Genomic DNA, 21,293 nt, shown 5'->3' with positions numbered 1-21,293 from the left:
CCAAGCCTGGGTGAAGAGAGAAAGTCTGCCCCAACTAGATCCGGTCCCGGATCGGGGGCTACTCCTTCATGCTGTCTTAGAGGCAGCAGCAGGTTGTTTGGCCTGCTTTCCGTTGTTCCAAGCCTGGTTAGGTCTCCAGACTGGCTTGGACTGGGCAAAATTTCCTTCTTGTTTTGCAGTAGAGGAAGTTGAAGCTCTCTCACTCTTGAAGTTTTGAAAGGAATGAAAATTAGTCTGTTTGGTCCTTAATTTGTTGGACCTATCCTGGCGAAGGGCGTGGCCTTTTCCTACAGTAATATCAGAAATGATCTCCTTCAGTCCAGGCCCGAATAGGGTCTGCCCTTTGAAGGGGATGTTGAGAAGCTTAGACTTTGAAGTAATGTCAGCTGACCAGGATTTAAGCCATAGCGCCCTACGCGCCTGAATGGCAAAACCTGAATTCTTAGCCGTTAGCTTTGTTAAATGAAAAATGGCGTCAGAAATAAATGAATTGGCTAATTTAAGAGCTTTAAGCCTGTCTAGGATATCATCCAACAGGGTCTCCACCTGTAGAGCCTCTTCAAGAGACTCGAACCAGAAAGCCACTGCAGCAGTGACTGGGGCAATGCATGCAAGAGGCTGGAGAATAAAACCTTGTTGTATAAAGATTTTCTTAAGGAAACCCTCTAGTTTTTTTATCCATTGGATCTAGGAAAGCACAACTGTCCTCGACGGGGATAGTTGTATGCTTAGCTAGGGTAGAGACTGCTCCCTCCACCTTAGGAACCGTCTGCCACGAGTCTCATGTAGCGGCATCTATGGGAAACATCTTTTTAAAAGCAGGAGGGGGAGAGAACGGTACACCTGGTCTATCCCATTCCTTCGCAATAATTTCTGAAAACCTCTTAGGGATTGGCAAAACATCAGTGTAAACAGGCACTGCAAAGTATTTGTCCATTTTACACAATTTCTCTGGGACTACAATGGTGTCACAGTCATCCAGAGTTGCTAAAACCTCACTGAGCAACAAGCGGAGGTGTTCAAGCTTAAATTTAAACGCTGTCATTTCAGAGTCAGACTGAAGTAACGCCTTTCCTGAATCAGAAATGTCACCCACAGATAGAAGCTCTCCTGCTTTGGCTTCTGTACATTGTGAGGGTATATCAGACATAGCTACTAAAGCATCAGAAAGCTCTGTATTTGTGCTAGCCCCAGAGCTGTCTCGCTTTCCTTGTAACCCTGGCAGTTTGGACAATACCTCTGTGAGAGTATGATTCATAACTGCCGCCATGTCTTGTAAGGTAAACGCATTGGACGCGCCAGATGTACTTGGCATCACTTGCGCGGGAGATATAGGTTCTGACACATTGGGAGAGCTAGGTGGTTTAACTTCCCCTTTGTCAGTCTGAGAAACCTCTGGCGATAAATCTTTAAAACCCATAATATGGTCTTTATAACTTATAGAAAGGTCAGTGCATTTGGTACACATTCTAAGAAGGAGTTCCACAATGGCTTCTAAACATAATGAACAAGGAGTTTCCTCTATGTCAGACATGTTTAACAGACTAGTAATGAGACCAGCAAGCTTGGAAAACACTTTAATAAATGTGAAAAAAGCAATTAAACAAAAACGGTACTGTGCCTTTAAGAGAAAAAAACTAACACATAAACTGCAAAACAGTGTTAAAAAGTAGTAAACTCTACGAAATTTTTACAGTGTGTATAAGAGACTAAAGCAGCATTGCACCCACTTGCAAATGGATGATTAACCCCTTAGGCCCCAAACCGGATTAGAAAAACGTTAAAACCGTTAAAAAACAATCAAACACACTGCCACAGCTCTGCTGTGGCTCCTACCTGCCCTTAAACACGATTTTTGCAGGAAAAAAACCCTCTATAGTGGTCCTAGATGCCAGAGGACTCCTTTAGGGAAGCTGGATGTCTCAGTCTGAATATCAACTGCACATAAAGTGCGCAAAAATAGGCCCCTCCCACCATGCACTCAATGTCAGAGGGCCTTAAAAAAGTACTCCTAGGAGTAATCTAACAAGCCATGTGGAAAACTAGGCCCCAAATAAAGATTTATCACCCTCCGAGAAAAAACGTTTTTCTTTAAGTTATGCAAACGTTTTTACACACTAAGTAATATGAGAGTTAACATGAATATTACCCTTATCTTGAAAGCATGATCCCAGTCGTCGTTAAATCACTGTATCAGGCTTACCTCAAATATACCAGGCACTGTCAGCATTTTCTAGAACTTATCTCTCTAGAAAAAAATATACTGAACATACCTCAAAGCAGGTGATCTGCAAACCGTCCCCCCAACTGAAGTTTTCTTTCCATACTCTTCAGTTATGTGTGAGAACAGCAATGGACCTTAGTTACAAACCGCTAAGATCATCAACCTCCAGGCAGATTCTTCTTCCAATTTCTGCCTGAGAGCAAAACAGTAGAACGCCGGTACCGTTTAAAAATAACAAACTCTTGATTGAAGGTAAAAACTACACTAAGTCACCACATATCTCTTGATACTTCCTTTCTTGTCGAGAATTGCAAGAGAATGACTAGGGGTGGCAGTTAGGGGAGGAGCTATATAGACAGCTCTTCTGTGGGTGTCCTCTTGCAACTTCCTGTTGGGAAGGAGAATATCCCACAAGTAATGGATGAACCCGTGGACTGGATACACCTTTACAAGAGAAACTTGCCCAAAATACATTAGCATACTTTAGCATTTAAACAGAAATCGAGCATTTTTTAAATTTACATATCAAAACTATATATATGTATATATATTTTTTTTAGTACACAAACCAACGTATTCATCTAGGCCCATTTTGGTATATTTAATCACCAAATGCAATCATATTAAAAAAAAAAAATCACTACTGCAGTCATAAGACAAATGGTTGTAAAAGCTTCTCTCGAGTCCCCTTTCTTCAAAAATAGAAGACATGCATGGCTTTGCCATTGTTTTTCGGTAAAAAGAAGGCCGCCTATTGCAGCTGTGCACCACACTTGTGAATTTCCCGAGCATTGAGGGGGCTAATTAGTTAGCTGGTAAGGGTAATAGTATTATAACATAGGTATTACAACTTACACCTCCCTGAGCCCTCCGAAATAGCTCTTACCCTCACCACACACACTTCTCACCAATATCTTAGGTACCGGTAGACAACTGCAAGTAAGAAGTTTTAGGGCTTTTCATTTTTATTCTGCAGTGTAGGATCCCTACCTTACCTTCCCACCTCTCTTAAAGGTCTCCGCCATCTTAGGTAATGGCAGCTGTCTGCTAGTACCCAGTTTATTACTTTTTTTATTAACAAAAAATGTTTCTGTGGCATAATAGCCCCCTTTAACCTCTCTACCTCCCCCATCCAAGTATTCATACTGTAGGATCCGCCTTTCAAAATCCCTTTGCCGTAGTGTAGTGGATCCCTCCCTCCTAAATATTTTCTGATCAAAGGGAACCCGCCCTCTTCCTTCTCATCCAGCGATGGGCCTGCCACCCACCTCCCTCCCATACCAATGCAAGCCACAGATTGTCACTAACTGCATTGATGGTCTGCCTTCATATGGTAAAGGAAGAACGAGTAGTTCTTCCTTACCATATGAAGGCAAATGCCTTATGCCTCTGGCTGCAGTCTTAACTGTCAAAGCTGACAGCTGGGACCTCAGCATGAGGCAGAAGGTTGGATGTAGGTACTACGTAAACAGGGTAAGCTAGGCAAAGTACCCTGTGACGTATTACCTATGTCCAATAGGCATACAAGGTTTATCCTTTAATTTTAACCTCTTGGTAAGTATTACTTCCACAAACCCCTTAACAACAGTGTATCTCGCCTGTCCTAACATCTTCGAGGGCTTTAACAGCATGGGTCTCGACAAAGGCATGCAGACACAGTGCAGTCTTGATGCAAGACCCACATTGTTATAGACCTCTAAGCCACACAGAACTTTAAAAGTGGTTAGAGGTTAAACTTAAACAGCATAATAATCTGTGTACTTCCTGCTAATGCCCATTACACCTGTCGAACAATGAGCATCTGCATAAAGTGCCTATCAGACAATAAGACAAATTATGCAGATGTATTATTTTTAATTTAAATTTTAAACTGCTTTTACTTCACATTATATAAATGCTGCCATTTTATTTGAATAACAGAGAAAAGTGTACGATTTCACTTTAAGATCATTTTTTTTTCTACAAGCTTCTTTATAACTTAACATTAAACCTTCCATAAGCTGTTTTAACAATATGAAATACCTTATGGCTTCTGCAATCCTTGAGCTCTCTTTCCTCCTGTCATTAGATAATCTTCCTAGAAGGTATGAATAATCTAAACCACTGCAGAATACACTTCCAACAGCACTAAGGAGAAGGAGTTTGCTGTCATCAGTTGATGCATTATATAGTGCTCGGCGAACCTCCTTCATAATCTAAAAAAAGAGATTTTTTTTTTTAGAAATGATAAACCATTCATTTTTCAATTTTCCTTTTTTTTTTTTTTTTTAACATTTAGGAGCCAGAAATAAATCAATGATGCCAGGTGTGTGTGTTTTAATATACATATATGTAAAGTAATTATAAAAATAAGGACTCAAAAATGAAATTCTAGGAGCAATGGCACTTTGGCTTTGCCAAATCCAGGCTAAATTATGTTCCCAGTTGTCTTCCAGGTATGCATTTTTTTTTCAATAAGAGACCTGGGACTGAGAAAATTGACCAAACCCGGCCACAGGATAATTAATCTAATCTCCCAAACAACTAGACCGTGTTCCTTAACCCTTGTCCATTCCCTGTTAAACTTGGTCCCTTATTTAAAATAAACAAAAAACATAATTTATGCTTACCTGATAAATGTATTTCTCTTGTGGTGTATCCAGTCCACGGATCATCCATTACTTGTGGGATATTCTCCTTCCCAACAGGAAGTTGCAAGAGGATCACCCACAGCAGAGCTGCTATATAGCTCCTCCCCTCACTGCCATATCCAGTCATTCGACCGAAACAAGCCGAGAAAAAAAGGAGAAACCATAGGGTGCAGTGGTGACTGTAGTTTAATTAAAATTTAGACCTGCCTGAAAAGGACAGGGCGGCCGTGGACTGGATACACCACAAGAGAAATAAATTTATCAGGTAAGCATAAATTATGTTTTCTCTTGTTAAGTGTATCCAGTCCACGGATCATCCATTACTTGTGGGATACCAATACCAAAGCTAAAGTACACGGATGATGGGAGGGACAAGGCAGGAACTTAAACGGAAGGAACCACTGCCTGTAGAACCTTTCTCCCAAAAACAGCCTCCGAAGAAGCAAAAGTATTAAATTTGTAAAATTTGGAAAAAGTATGAAGGGAAGCCACAGCTCTAGTAGAATGAGCTGTAATCCTTTCAGGAGGCTGCTGTCCAGCAGTCTCATAGGTTAAACGGATTATACTCCGAAGCCAAAAAGAAAGAGAGGTTGCCGAGGCCTTCTGACCTCTCCTCTGTCCAGAGTAAACAACAAACAGGTTAGATGTTTGGCAAAAATCTTTAGTAGCCTGTAAGTAAAACTTCAAGGCACGGACTACGTCTAGATTATGCAAAAGACGTTTAGGATTAGGACATAATGATGGAACAGCAATCTCTTGATTGATATTCTTGTTAGAAACCACCTTAGGTAAAAACCCAGGTTTTGTACGCAGAACAACTTTATCTGAATGAAAGATCAGATAAGGAGAATCACAATGTAAGGCAGATAACTCAGAGACTCTTCGAGCCGAGGAAATAGCCATCAGAAAAAGAACTTTCCATGAAAGAAGTTTGATATCAACAGAATGAAGGGGTTCAAACGGAACCCCTTGAAGAACTTTAAGAACCAAGTTTAAGCTCCATGGAGGAGCAACAGGTTTAAACACAGGCTTAATTCTAACTAAAGCCTGACAAAATGCCTGAAGGTCTGGAACTTCTGCCAGACGCTTGTGTAAAAGAATAGACAGAGCAGAAATCTGTCCCTTTAAAGAACTAGCTGATAATCCTTTGTCCAAACCCTCTTGGAGGAAGGACAATATCCTAGGAATCCTAACCCTACTCCATGAGTAATTCTTGGATTCACACCAATGAAGATATTTACGCCATATCTTGTGGTAAATTTTCCTGGTGACAGGCTTTCGTGTCTGTATTAAGGTATCAATTACTGACTCTGAGAAGCCACGCTTTGATAGGATCAAGCGTTCAATCTCCATGCAGTCAGTCTCAGAGAAAGTAGATTCGGATAATTGAAAGGACCTTGTATTAGAAGGTCTTGTCTCAGAGGCAGAGTCCATGGTGGAAAGGATGACATGTCCACTAGGTCTGCATACCAGGTCCTGCGTGGCCACGCAGGCGCTATCAATATCACAGATGCTCTTTCCTGTTTGATTTTGGCAATCAGACGAGGGAGCAGAGGAAACGGTGGAAACACATAAGCCAGGTTGAAGAACCAAGGCGCTGCTAGAGCATCTATCAGTGCCGCTTCTGGGTCCCTGGACCTGGATCCGTAACAAGGAAGCTTGGCGTTCTGGCGAGACGCCATGAGATCCAATTCTGGTTTGCCCCAATGGAGAACCAATTGAGCAAACACCTCCGGATGGAGTTCCCATTCCCCCGGATGAAAAGTCTGACGACTGAGAAAATCTGCCTCCCAGTTCTCTACACCTGGGATATGGATCGCTGACAGGTGGCAAGAGTGAGTCTCTGCCCAGCGAATTATCTTGGAGACTTCTGACATCGCTAGGGAACTCCTGGTTCCCCCTTGATGGTTGATGTAAGCCACAGTCGTGATGTTGTCCGACTGAAATCTGATAAACCTCAGTGTTGCTAGCTGAGGCCAAGCCAGAAGAGCATTGAATATTGCTCCTAACTCCAGAATATTTATTGGGAGGAGTTTCTCCTCCTGAGTCCATGAACCCTGAGCCTTCAGGGAGTTCCAGACTGCACCCCAACCTAGAAGGCTGGCATCTGTTGTTACAATTGTCCAATCTGGTCTGCGAAAGGTCATACCCTTGGACAGATGGGCCCGAGATAACCACCAGAGAAGAGAATCTCTGGTTTCCTGATCCAGATTTAGTAGAGGGGACAAATCTGTGTAATCCCCATTCCACTGACTGAGCATGCATAATTGCAGCGGTCTGAGATGCAGGCGCGCAAATGGCACTATGTCCATCGCCGCTACCATTAAGCCGATTACTTCCATGCACTGAGCCACCGTGGGGCGCGGAATGGAGTGAAGAACACGGCAAGCATTTAGAAGTTTTGATAACCTGGACTCCGTCAGGTAAATTTTCATTTCTACAGAATCTATTAGAGTCCCTAGGAAGGAAACCCTCGTGAGAGGAGATAGAGAACTCTTTTCTTCGTTCACTTTCCACCCATGCGACCTCAGGAATGCCAGAACTATCTCTGTATGAGATCTGGCAATTTGAAAGCTTGACGCCTGTATCAGGATATCGTCCAGGTAAGGAGCCACCGCTATGCCTCGCGGTCTTAGGACCACCAGAAGTGAGCCCAGAACCTTTGTAAAAATTCTTGGGGCTGTAGCCAACCCGAATGGAAGAGCTACAAATTGGTAATGCCTGTCTAGAAAGGCAAACCTCAGAAACTGATGATGATTCTTGTGAATCGGAATGTGAAGGTAGGCATCCTTTAAGTCCACTGTGGTCATGTACTGACCCTCTTGGATCATGGGTAAAATGGTTCGAATAGTTTCCATCTTGAATGACGGAACTCTGAGGAATTTGTTTAGGATCTTTAAATCCAAAATTGGTCTGAAGGTTCCCTCTTTTTTGGGAACCACAAACAGATTTGAATAAAACCCCTGTCCTTGTTCCGTCCGCGGAATTGGATGTATCACTCCCATTACAAGGATATCTTGTACGCAGCTTAGGAATGCCTCTTTCTTTATCTGGTTTGCAGATAATCTTGAAAGGTGAAATCTCCCTTGTGGAGGAGAAACTTTGAAGTCCAGAAGATATCCCTGAGATATGATCTCCAACGCCCAAGGATCCTGAACATCTCTTGCCCACGCCTGGGCGAAGAGAGAGAGTCTGCCCTCTACTAGATCCGTTGTCGGATAGGGGGCCGCTCCTTCATGCTGTCTTAGAGGCAGCAGCAGGCTTTCTGGCCTGCTTGCCCTTGTTCCAGGACTGGTTAGGTTTCCAGGCCTCCTTGGAATGAGCAAAAGTTCCCTCTTGTTTTGAAGCAGAGGAAGTTGATGCTGCACCTGCCTTGAAATTTCGAAAGGCACGAAAATTAGACTGTTTGGCCTTTGATTTGGCCCTGTCCTGAGGAAGGGTATGACCCTTACCTCCAGTAATGTCAGCAATAATTTCTTTCAAACCAGGCCCGAATAAGCTCTGCCCCTTGAAAGGAATGTTGAGTAATTTAGACTTTGAAGTCACATCAGCTGACCAGGATTTGAGCCATAGCGCCCTACGCGCCTGGATGGCGAATCCGGAATTCTTAGCCGTTAGTTTAGTCAAATGATCAATGGCATCAGAAACAAATGAGTTAGCTAGCTTAAGAGTTCTAAGCTTGTCAACAATTTCAGTCAATGGAGCTGTATGGATGGCCTCTTCCAGGGCCTCAAACCAGAATGCCGCCGCCGCAGCAGTGACAGGCGCAATGCATGCAAGGGGCTGTAAAATAAAACCTTGTTGAATAACCATTTTATTAAGGTAATCCTCTAATTTTTTATCCACTGGATCTGAAAAAGCACAACTCTCCTCAACCGGGATAGTGGTACGCTTTGCTAAAGTAGAAACTGCTCCCTCCACCTTAGGGACAGTCTGCCATAAGTCCTGTGTAGTGGCATCTATTGGAAACATTTTTCTAAATACAGGGAGTGCAGAATTATTAGGCAAGTTGTATTTTTGAGGATTCATTTTATTATTGAACAACAACCATGTTCTCAATGAACCCAAAAAACTCATTAATATCAAAGCTGAATAGTTTTGGAAGTAGTTTTTAGTTTGTTTTTAGTTATAGCTATTTTAGGGGGATATCTGTGTGTGCAGGTGACTATTACTGTGCATAATTATTAGGCAACTTAACAAAAAACAAATATATACCCATTTCAATTATTTATTTTTTACCAGTGAAACCAATATAACATCTCAACATTCACAAATATACATTTCTGACATTCAAAAACAAAACAAAAACAAATCAGTGACCAATATAGCCACCTTTCTTTGCAAGGACACTCAAAAGCCTGCCATCCATGGATTCTGTCAGTGTTTTGATCTGTTCACCATCAACATTGCGTGCAGCAGCAACCACAGCCTCCCAGACACTGTTCAGAGAGGTGTACTGTTTTCCCTCCTTGTAAATCTCACATTTGATGATGGACCACAGGTTCTCAATGGGGTTCAGATCAGGCGAACAAGGAGGCCATGTCATTAGATTTTCTTCTTTTATACCCCTTTCTTGCCAGCCACGCTGTGGAGTACTTGGACGCATGTGATGGAGCATTGTCCTGCATGAAAATCATGTTTTTCTTGAAGGATGCAGACTTCTTCCTGTACCACTGCTTGAAGAAGGTGTCTTCCAGAAACTGGCAGTAGGACTGGGAGTTGAGCTTGACTCCATCCTCAACCCGAAAAGGCCCCACAAGCTCATCTTTGATGATACCAGCCCAAACCAGTACTCCACCTCCACCTTGCTGGCGTCTGAGTCGGACTGGAGCTCTCTGCCCTTTACCAATCCAGCCACGGGCCCATCCATCTGGCCCATCAAGACTCACTCTCATTTCATCAGTCCATAAAACCTTAGAAAAATCAGTCTTGAGATATTTCTTGGCCCAGTCTTGACGTTTCAGCTTGTGTGTCTTGTTCAGTGGTGGTCGTCTTTCAGCCTTTCTTACCTTGGCCATGTCTCTGAGTATTGCACACCTTGTGCTTTTGGGCACTCCAGTGATGTTGCAGCTCTCAAATATGGCCAAACTGGTGGCAAGTGGCATCTTGGCAGCTGCACGCTTGACTTTTCTCAGTTCATGGGCAGTTATTTTGCGCCTTGGTTTTTCCACACGCTTCTTGCGACCCTGTTGACTATTTTGAATGAAACGCTTGATTGTTCGATGATCACGCTTCAGAAGCTTTGCAATTTTAAGAGTGCTGCATCCCTCTGCAAGATATCTCACTATTTTTGACTTTTCTGAGCCTATCAAGTCCTTCTTTTGACCCATTTTGCCAAAGGAAAGGAAGTTGCCTAATAATTATGCACACCTGATATAGGGTGTTGATGTCATTAGACCACACCCCTTCTCATTACAGAGATGCACATCACCTAATATGCTTAATTGGTAGTAGGCTTTCGAGCCTATACAGCTTGGAGTAAGACAACATGCATAAAGAGGATGATGTGGTCAAAATACTAATTTGCCTAATAATTCTGCACTCCCTGTATAGGAGGTGGGGAAAAGAGCACACCGGGCCTATCCAACTCCTTACTAATTATTTCTGTAAGCCTTTTAGGTATTGGAAAAACATCAGTACTCACCGGCACTGCATAGTATTTATCCAGCCTACTCAATTTCTCTGGCACTGCAATTGTGTCACAGTCATTCAGAGCAGCTAATACCTCCCCAAGCAATACACGGAGGTTCTCAAGCTTAAATTTAAAATTAGAAATCTCTGAATCAGGTCTCCCCGATTCAGAGACGTCACCCACAGACTGAAGCTCTCCGTCCTCAGGTTCTGCATATTGTGACGCAGTATCAGACATGGCTCTTACAGCATCTACGCGCTCTGTATCTCATCTAACCCCAAAGCTATCGCTCTTGCCTCTCAATTTAGGCAATCTGGATAATACCTCTGACAGGGTATTATTCATGAATGCAGCCATGTCCTGCAAAGTAATCGCTATGGGCGTCCCTGATGTACTTGGCGCCATATTAGCGTGCGTCCCTTGAGCGGGAGGCGAAGGGTCCGACACGTGGGGAGAGTTAGTCGGCATAACTTCCCCCTTGACAGACCCCTCTGGTGACAATTCTTTTATAGATAAAGACAGATCTTTACTGTTTAAGGTGAAATCAATACATTTAGTACACATTCTCCTATGGGGCTCCACCATGGCTTTTAAACATAATGAACAAGTATCCTCTGTTTCAGACATGTTTGTACAGACTAGCAATGAGACTAGCAAGCTTGGAAAACACTTTAAAGCAAGTTAACAAGCAATATAAAAAACGTTACTGTGCCTTTAAGAGAAACAAATTTTGACAAAATTTGAAATAACAGTGAAAAAAGGCAGTTACACTAACAAATTTTTTACAGTGTATGTAACAAGTCAGCAGAGCATTGCACCCACTTGCAAATGGATGATTAACCCCTTAATAACAAAAACAGAATAATAAATGACAAAAACTTTTTTTTAAACACAGTCACAACTGCCACAGTCTACTGTGATTGTTACCCTCCTCAAACACGACTTTGAAGCCTTTTGAGCCCTTCAGAGATGTCCTGGATCATGCAGGAAGAAGCTGAATGTCTCTGTCAGTATTTTTATCTGCACAGAAAAGCACTAAAATAGGCCCTTCCCACTCATATTGCAACAGTGGAAAGCCTCCAGGAACTGTTTCTAGGCAAAAATCAAACCAGCCATGTGGAAAAAAACTAGGCCCCAATAAGTTGTGTCACCAAACATATATAAAAACGATTAAACATGCCAGCAAACGTTTTATATTACACTTTTATAAGAGTATGTATCTCTGTTAATAAGCCTGATACCAGTTGCTATCGCTGCATTTAAGGCTTTACTTACATTAATCCGGTATCAGCAGCATTTTCTAGCAAATTCCATCCCTAGAAAAATATTAACTGCACATACCTTATTGCAGGAAAACCTGCACGCCATTCCCCCTCTGAAGTTACCTCAATCCTCAGAATATGTGAGAACAGCAAAGGATCTTAGTTACTTCTGCTAAGATCATAGAAATCACAGGCAGATTCTTCTTCTAATGCTGCCTGAGATGAAACAGTACACTCCGGTACCATTTAAAAATAACAAACTTTTGATTGAAGTTAAAAAACTAACTATAATACACCACTCTCCTCTTACTACGTCCATCTTTGTTGAGAGTTGCAAGAGAATGACTGGATATGGCAGTGAGGGGAGGAGCTATATAGCAGCTCTGCTGTGGGTGATCCTCTTGCAACTTCCTGTTGGGAAGGAGAATATCCCACAAGTAATGGATGATCTGTGGACTGGATACACTTAACAAGAGAAATGCGGTTTTTATACAATACAATCTGTATTTAGGGCCAGAGTTTATAAACTGAGACTTAAGAAAAAAACTAAAAAAACTGGGGAGTTGTCATTTGCAAAGAATGCAGTGACAACTCACAAAGCCCAACAGCCACGGCATCAAGGATGTCAAAATTATAGCTTGGGTTCCTAACTTTATGTTCACATACACACTTGACTGTATCATGTCCTGCTCCTAAAATAGATTACTAGCACATTTCAAATACATTTCTCAATTCCTATAATAATAACCATTTATAACTGCAGTAAATAAAGTGTGTGGCAGCACTGGTTTTTGTGCAAATGTGCAAAGTTTTGGTAAAGTAGAAATGCAAAGAACTTTAAATAGATTCAAATTAGCAATACAATTAACACTTTTCTTCTACGATTTCATAACTAGACTTAAAGGGACATTAAACCCAATTTTTTTTCTTTCATGATTTAGAAAGAGCATGCCATTTTAAACAACTTTCCAATTTACTTCTATTGTCTAATTTGCTTCATTCTCTTGCTATACTTTGCTGAAAAGCATATCTAGATAGGCTCAGTAGCTACTGATTGGTTGCTGCACATAGATGCCTCGTCTGATTGGCTCACCCATGTGCAATGCTATTTCTTCAACAAAGGATATATAAAGAAAGAAGCAAATTATATAATAGAAGTAAATTGGAATGTTGTTTAAAATGGTATTCTCTATCTAAATCATGAAAGAAAATTTTGGGGGTTTAGTGTCCCTTGAAAATCAAAATGAAATTCATGATTCAGAAACAGTTTTTAACATTCTAATTTACTTTATTATTACATTTACATCTTACTCTTGGTCTCTTTAGTTGAAACTTGGGCCTTTCAATGATAGCATACGGAGGTACGTTCAGGAAAGTGCACAAATATTGAACACTTTATGGCAGCTGTCTTTGCAACAATCTAATACTTATAGTGCTCAAGACTCATTCACACATTCTCTCAATATAATCTATTTTATAGTGCAAAATATTTTATTCTAATAAAATTAAAAAGAAAAATTGATTGCAAAGCAAAAAACATTTTCTGTTTAATGTGAATTACCCCTGCCAGCTATACTGAAACCTGCAAGACTGTCTTCATTTGAAAAATAAACACATGCAGTCTGTTGGCATCTTAAATTCCTCCTTTTTCTAATAGGAGTGGTTCCTAATTTACTGCACAGGAACCACTATCTAGCTACTGTCATTTTATAAATTGAAAACTTTTGCTCCAATTAAAGGCTAAATGTGAAGTGTATGCTGGCAACAGATTGTAGCAAATAGACAGCAGTTACAAACAGTGCACAAAAAATAAAAATGTTTGTTCCCTATGAATCCCATAAGATTTTGTGAGAAATAGTGAACAGCAGTACATAAAGTTTTTTCAACAATGCTTTATTTAAAATAAAATCTAACTTAGGATATTAACATGCATGTTTATATCTCTCTCTCTCTCTATATATATATCTAACAACATTTTAAATTAGGGGGAGGTAAAAGGTGAGTTTAAAATCCTCCACTACGCACAAAATATAGAGCAAATAACTCATTGTGTAGTTACTGGCCTGTCTAGATTTGTTAATGAACTACACAATTAGTTATTTTCTTTCTTTTTTTCTCTCTCTCTCTTTTTTTGTACATTTGCATAAATTTACACACCATGTTGCGAAATGGAGACACTGTGAGCCGTTCAGCTACCCTCCATCACGCAACATGGATTTGTGTATCAGCGAGCAGAGGGAGCTAGCGCCACCCAGTGGTACTGCTTATGGCTAGATCCTTGCGCGGCACATTATGCTCCCAGAGGCTTTTCTCTGAGAAGCCTCGGGACTTGGGGAGCCAATCAGATCTGGAGTGTTATCACATGAAGAGACGTGATTGGTGCACTCTGTACTGACTGGACGCGTGTTCCACTTCCTTCCTATTACTACGGCTGCCAGAGCCTCAGCCTGGCGGGAAGGTAACGTGTGGCACTGTGACTGTGTCTCTGAGACAGACTCGGTTTGTGTGCGTCCTAGGATTGTGTGGGAGATAGTGGGCTGGCTCACTGTCACCTGTGCTGTCAGAATCTGTAATGATTGAGGCCGTGCTATATCTCTACCCGGTAAGAGAGGAAGCTGGAATTGTTTACTATGGTGGCTCAATAGTGATCAAAGTACACACGGTCTGATGACAGCAGCACTGCAAGGCTTCTGTTTTATTGTGGTAGGTAAAGCTGGGTACAATCTATTTTGCTGCTTTTAACTCTTTAAAAACATTAAATCCATCTGTACTATTAACACTGGGGTTGCTGAAGGGTGGGCAGGGGATATCACCCCCCTCTACAGGATAGTTTTCACAATGCCGTTTTCCCCCCTTTGCCCCATATAGACCCCTGTGGTGTTTCACACTCTGACAGTAACCGTGCAGGCAGTGAGAGAGGCTAAAATACACAGTATGAGAACACCCTGCGCCCCTGAGAGTCTGGAGGTGTTGTGTGAGTAGGAATACTCTGTTATGTTCTTTGTATTCTTTTGTCTCCTAGTGTGTTTTAATTTAATATAAAAGTTATTAATGATAAAAAAAAATTCTACTGAAAACTGCTGCAGCTCATTGTGGGCTGGTTGCTTTGATTAAAATGTTGAACTGTTTCTGACTTTTCATTAGTATTTTGGGCTATGCCAGTGTACAGCCAATCAAGTGGTACAGGGGAGGGACAGAGCTATTATTGGTTTGTGTTTTTGCCTAATCACTCTAGCAGAAGTGTAACTGTTAATTAGAGTGTAAGACAAATACAATAAGGTATGTGTGACTGTAGAAACAGTGATTAAATATTAGGCATATGGTCAAGGGTTAATTATTTTGGGTTCTGAAAATAAAGAGTAAATAGTCCCTATAGTGCATCTGTACAGCCCACTGCCAGAAGTTACTGTACTTCCTTGCAGAGATGTAAAAGCATGGGGTAACTGTGTGTTTTGTGCAGGGGCAATTAAGCATGGGAGCATATAGGGGAAGTGTTTTGTACTTGAAGTCAGTTATGTGTGATGTATTGCTGTGCTTGACAACACAGGGTGGAGCAAATCAGAAGCTGCTGTGGTGCTGGAATGGTTCCTGCTGTTGCTGTGAATATTTGTCTGATTATATATATATATATATATATATATATATATATATATATATATATATATATATATATATATATATATATATATATATATATATATATATATATATATATATACACACACACACATATACATATATATACATATACACACACACACATACACTCTCTTCACTATTTTATGTCTGGTACTATACACACTGAAGTGGCCAGTAGCTGTTTTTGTAGAGTTAGTTCTTAGTGTAATTAACCATAAAAAGTGTTGTCTTTCGTCACTTACACTAGCTTCTTTTTCATTATGAACCTTGCAATACCTAATTCCCCAGCACCTACTCTGTATTCCAATCCATATACCTAGATTTTTTTTGTCAAATAAAATAGGTTTTGTGTACTGTTCTGCTTGTCTTATGCATACAATTTGTAGATGCTTTATAAATAAACAATATGTTTATAATCTGGAAAGTAAGGACATGCTACTTTATTTTCCAGAAGCTCATCTTTGAAAAAGTTTAACACTGCTAACACAAACCTTTTCTCAAAAATGAGATTATGGAAAAATAAACTGGAAACATACCATTACTTTTTACACTTTATTTTGGTGTTTGGAATTGTACAAAGTAATGAAATGCTTCCAATGTCTTTTTCCAGAACCTTGTCTCTGAATTAGTAGTGTTGAACTGTCAGGAAAAATACTCAGATGGCAGTACTTTGGGGCTTAGTGTACTGCAATCTGATTATTGTAATGATATGCTTCCAATAATTTACTTTTAATATCTAGTAAGTTCAAGGTTACAATGTGTTTGTAATGTTCATGAGGGTGCAATAAGCTGCTTGCCAGTCTTTCTAAAATATTTGGTGTTAAAGGGTTAAAAAAAAGTGCAAAAAGAAAATATTATATACTAAAGAATTTTATTATTGCACTGTTTGTATATAACTGTTTACCCTTGCAGCAAGTTTGCAATATATGTTCATAATTTATTTTGTCCTCTTTTCATGTAATTTAGCTCTGAAAATTAAACAATTTTTAAATCTCAGAACTTGAAATGCAACCTGAAATATCAAGGCTCTATACAAAGAGTCTTCCTTTTGTGTGGTTGCAAGCTTAATATTTTTGGCTGGTTTAGTAAGGGACCCCAATATTTCTAGTGGTGACCCTGCCCTCCACCTCCAGTATTGTATTCAGTATCATGTAAATGTTAGTCCGACACCTGTCCTTGATATATGCTATTGCGCCGTTACTAAAATGTAATGCATGTGGAAGAAATCAAAAGGCGTATGTATTATATCAAGTCTTTATGTCTAGATAACATAAGTGGCAAGCTTTATGTGGCTTAGTTTGGGCTGGCAGTGGCAATAACAAATCAGGCAAGGAAAATCAAGGTGTTTAGATTAGAATCACTACAAGAAACCGCATTGGCCAACCAGATTGATGCCAATTGTTTCCTTGTCATTAGCTGCATTGATGGATGATGGGCCAATAAACGATGAGAGTACTGGGTAGAACCATAGGTCTGTAACAGCTGCATCCTCAATGTTCATATTCGTGTTGAATGAGTATAAATAATGGAACTGCATTTGCCTAAGCAATCATTTGATTAGTTTCTTACCTGTATGCATGTGCTGTAAAGAATTCTAATCATCATTGTGCAACCTGCTAATTTAATCGTTAATTTAAGCTACCTCTATTGGGTTCATATATGTGTTTCTCGGGTGTATCATAGCATGTGCCTCACCAGCCTCTTATCTCACCGCACGTCACTGATATATTATATATATATATATATATATAAGGAAACGGGAGTGATTTGTGCGGGATATCCCCCACAAAGCAAAGTTAGCGCTGATGGTGTGATAAGTTGCAAAGTTGGTTGGGGGTCCTGTAGTGGCTGCTAAATTATCTCAGGAGATGGAGGGGGGTCATATCCAAGAAAAGGGTAGGGGTATCCCTCCAACAAAATGTGGATAGAGAAGGGGTTGAGAAGAGCGCCCTTACAGGAATCTAATCCCACATTACCTATATACTGTATAATATGTGTTCAGTATATATATATCTCAGTGAATATCAGATGTGATCGTTTGTTAAAGGTCACAATACCAAAACAGATGTATTGTCTAAGTACTAGTTGTTAATGAATTGTGTTCAGAACTATGTTAATTTTCATAAAAACCTTTGAAACGCGTAAGGGACCTTTCCACTACTCCATTTGGAGAATCTTTTACATTATTCTAGTGCTATGTGCACTTTGTTCATTCTTTTATATATTATAAACATTGACTGACTTGTGTTAAAAACTGATTTTTTTTAACTGTGCTTGGGAGAAATTACTCTGTCGTGATTAAAGACACAGCATCAACAGTTCTCATCTGCAAAATTTGTGAACCACAGGTTATCACTAAGTGTTTATAACGTGCCTCATATGTTTGAAGACTTTTAATGTGAGTGGCCATTTGTCTATTTTTATTACAGTTTTAAATTTAATAAACAGTTTTACACTATGTATTTTCCTTCTGCCTCTCATTTTGCATAACTCTGCGTGGAACTGGGAGAACACCTGCACGCTGAACCCATACTCTGAGAGAAGGCAGGACACAGATGGCAAAGCGACTATCAACACTATAGAGTTCCGGAAGTTTCTCACTTACAGAGGCGGCAACTTACCTCATATGATTGAGGTTTGTTCTAGTAAGTGCAACAACTACTGGATTTAAAGTGTGATAAGTGTTTCCTTATTTTTAGATTTCTTATACCCACACATTCAGTGGTTGGACTCTCAACATTGTTTTACATTTTATTTATGTATGGGATACAATAGTACTTTTTTGTTGTGACTATATGTGTTGTAAACACATTTATGAAAATTAACATAGTTCTGAACACAATTCATTAACAACTAGTACTTAAGACAATACAACTGTTTTGGTATTGTGACTTTTAACAAAAGATCACATCTGATATTCACTGAGATATATATATACTGAACACATATTATATAGTATATAGGTAATGTGGGATTAGATTTCTGTAAAGGCGCTCTTCTCAACCCCTTCTCTATCCATATATATATATATATATATATATATATATATATATATATATATATATATATATATATATATAGCAATACTATAATTTTAATGGACTACTATCTTAAATATATTATTAACCCCTACACCGCAAAACCACCACATCGCAATAAACCTAATTACCCTATTAACCCCTTAACCGCAAAACCCCATCGCAATAAACCTAATTACCCTATTAACCCCTAAACCCCCACATCACAATACACCTAATTACCCTATTAACCCCTTAACCGCAAAACCCCATCGCAATAAACCTAATTACCCTATTAACCCCTAAACCCCCACATCACAATAAACCTAATTACCCTATTAATCCCTAAACCCCCACATCGCAATAAAACATAATTTATGTAAGAACTTACCTGATAAATTCATTTCTTTCATATTGGCAAGAGTCCATGAGCTAGTGACGTATGGGATAAACATTCCTACCAGGAGGGGCAAAGTTTCCCAAACCTCAAAATGCCTATAAATACACTCCTCACCACACCCACAATTCAGTTTAACGAATAGCCAAGAAGTGGGGTGATAAGAAAGGAGCGAAAGCATCAACAAGGAATTGGAATAATTGTGCTTTATACAAAAAAATCATAACCACCACAAAAAAGGGTGGGTCTCATGGACTCTTGCCAATATGAAAGAAATGAATTTATCAGGTAAGTTCTTACATAAATTATGTTTTCTTTCATGTAATTGGCAAGAGTCCATGAGCTAGTGACGTATGGGATAGCAAATACCCAAGATGTGGAACTCCACGCAAGAGTCACTACAGAGGGAGGGATAAAATAAAGACAGCCAATTCCGCTGAAAAAACAATCCACAACCCAAATCAAAAGTTTTAATCTTTATAATGAAAAAAACTGAAATTATAAGCAGAAGAATCAGACCGAAACAGCTGCCTGAAGTACTTTTCTACCAAAAACTGATTCTGAAGAAGAAGAAAAAACATATAAATGGTAGAATTTAGTAAAAGTATGCAAAGAAGACCAAGTTGCTGCTTTGCAAATCTGATCAACAGAAGCTTCATTCTTAAAAGCCCAGGAAGTAGAAACTGACCTAGTAGAATGAGCCGTAATCCTTTGAGGCGGGAATTTACCCGACTCCACATAAGCATGATGAATCAAAAGCTTTAACCAAGACGCCAAAGAAATGGCAGAAGCCTTCTGACCTTTCCTAAAACCAGAAAAGATAACAAATAGACTAGAAGTCTTTCTGAAATCTTAGTAGCTTCAACATAATATTTCAAAACTCTGACCACATCCAAAGAATGTAAGGATCTTTCCAAAGAATTCTTAGGATTTAGGACACAAGGAAGGAACAATAATTCCTCTATTAATGTTGTTAGAATTCACAACTTGAGGTAAAAATTTAAATAAAGACAGCAAAACCACCTTATCCTGATGAAAAATCAGAAAAGGAGACTCACAAGAAAGAGCAGATAATTCAAAAACTCTTCTAGCAGAAGAGATGGCCAAAAGGAACAATACTTTCCATGAAAGTAATTCAATGTCCAAAGAATGCATATGCTCAAACGGAAGAGCCTGTTAAGCCCTCAGAACCAAATTAAGACTCCAAGGAGGAGAAATTGGCTTAATGACAGGCTTGATAAAACCAAAGCCTGAACAAAACAATGAATATCAGAAAGATTAGAAATTTTTACTGTGCCAAGAATGCCAAGAATGCCAAGAGAAATTATGAGAAGAGCATCATAAGATGTAAGTTTTCCAAACTCGATAATAAATCTTTCTAGACACAGATTTACGAACCTGCAACATAGTATTAATCACTGAGTCAGAGAAACCTCTATGACTAAGCACTACGCGTTTTAATTTCCATACCATCAAATTTAATAATTTGATTTCCTGACGGAAAAAAACGAATCTTAAGATATAAGGTCTGGCCTAAATGGAAGTGACCAAGGTTGGCAACTGGACATCCGAACAAGAACCATATACCAAAACCTGAGTGGCCATGCTGGAGCCACCAGCAGCACAAACGATTTCTCCATGATGATTTTGAAAAATCACTCTTAAAAAGAAGAACCAGAAGGAGCAAAAATATAGGCAGATTGATAACTCCAAGGAAGTGTCAATGCAAACACTGTTTCCGCCTGAGGATCCCCGGACCTGAATAGGTACCTGGGAAGTTTTCTTGTTTAGATGAGATGCCATCAGAACTATTACTGGAAACCCTCACATCAGAACAATTTGAAAAAATACATCTGGGTAAAAAGACCATTCTCCCGGATGTAAAGCTTGATTGACAGAGATAATCCGCTTCCCAGTTGTCTAAACCTGGGATATGGACCGCAGAAATTAGACAGGAGCTGGATTTAGCCCAAGCAAGTATCCGAGATACTTCTTTCACAGCCTAAGGACTGAGAGTCCCACCCTGATGATTGACATACGCCACCGTTGTGACATTGTCTGTCTGAAAAACAATAACGTCTCTCTCTTCAAAAAGAAGCCAAAACTGACGAAAAACAAGGTACTAATGGCACTGCACAAATTTGCAACTTAGGGTAGCCTATTGATCTCTGGATCTAGTGGTATGATATATGTATCAATCTATCTATAGTCCAGATATTATTTTATTACACAATGGCTGAGGTGCTGTGTACTTGTTGTGTGAAACGAGAATTATCAATCCTAGGATTGATGGATTGTACACCTATATAGCACTCATTCCCTAATTGATGGTGGCAAAGATTGGAAAAGATATATGTATCTTGGGAGGAGGGTGTGCGTGGGGATGTATTAAAATATAACCTTTATTGGTAATTTTAAAATAATAAGCAACAAGCACAATCGACATACATACTTTATTAAAAACACAGGCTTAGGTCTTTGGAGGTTTTATC

General features: G+C 39.7%; 1 protein-coding gene across 1 annotated transcript in view; it reads right to left on the bottom strand.

The window, feature by feature from the left end:
- The window catches only part of CDYL2 (chromodomain Y like 2), a 454,107-nt gene that overhangs the window by 116,573 nt on the left and 316,241 nt on the right, over positions 1–21,293 (bottom strand). Inside the window, exon 4 of the mRNA XM_053700586.1 lies at positions 4,247–4,419. Within this exon, the coding sequence (XP_053556561.1) occupies positions 4,247–4,419 (173 nt within the window). The remainder of the gene's footprint in view (positions 1–4,246; positions 4,420–21,293) is intronic.

The sequence above is a fragment of the Bombina bombina genome, chromosome 1 (assembly GCF_027579735.1).
Source record: "Bombina bombina isolate aBomBom1 chromosome 1, aBomBom1.pri, whole genome shotgun sequence".
Taxonomy (NCBI): domain Eukaryota; kingdom Metazoa; phylum Chordata; class Amphibia; order Anura; family Bombinatoridae; genus Bombina; species Bombina bombina.
This window is presented reverse-complemented; position numbering and strand designations above follow the sequence as displayed.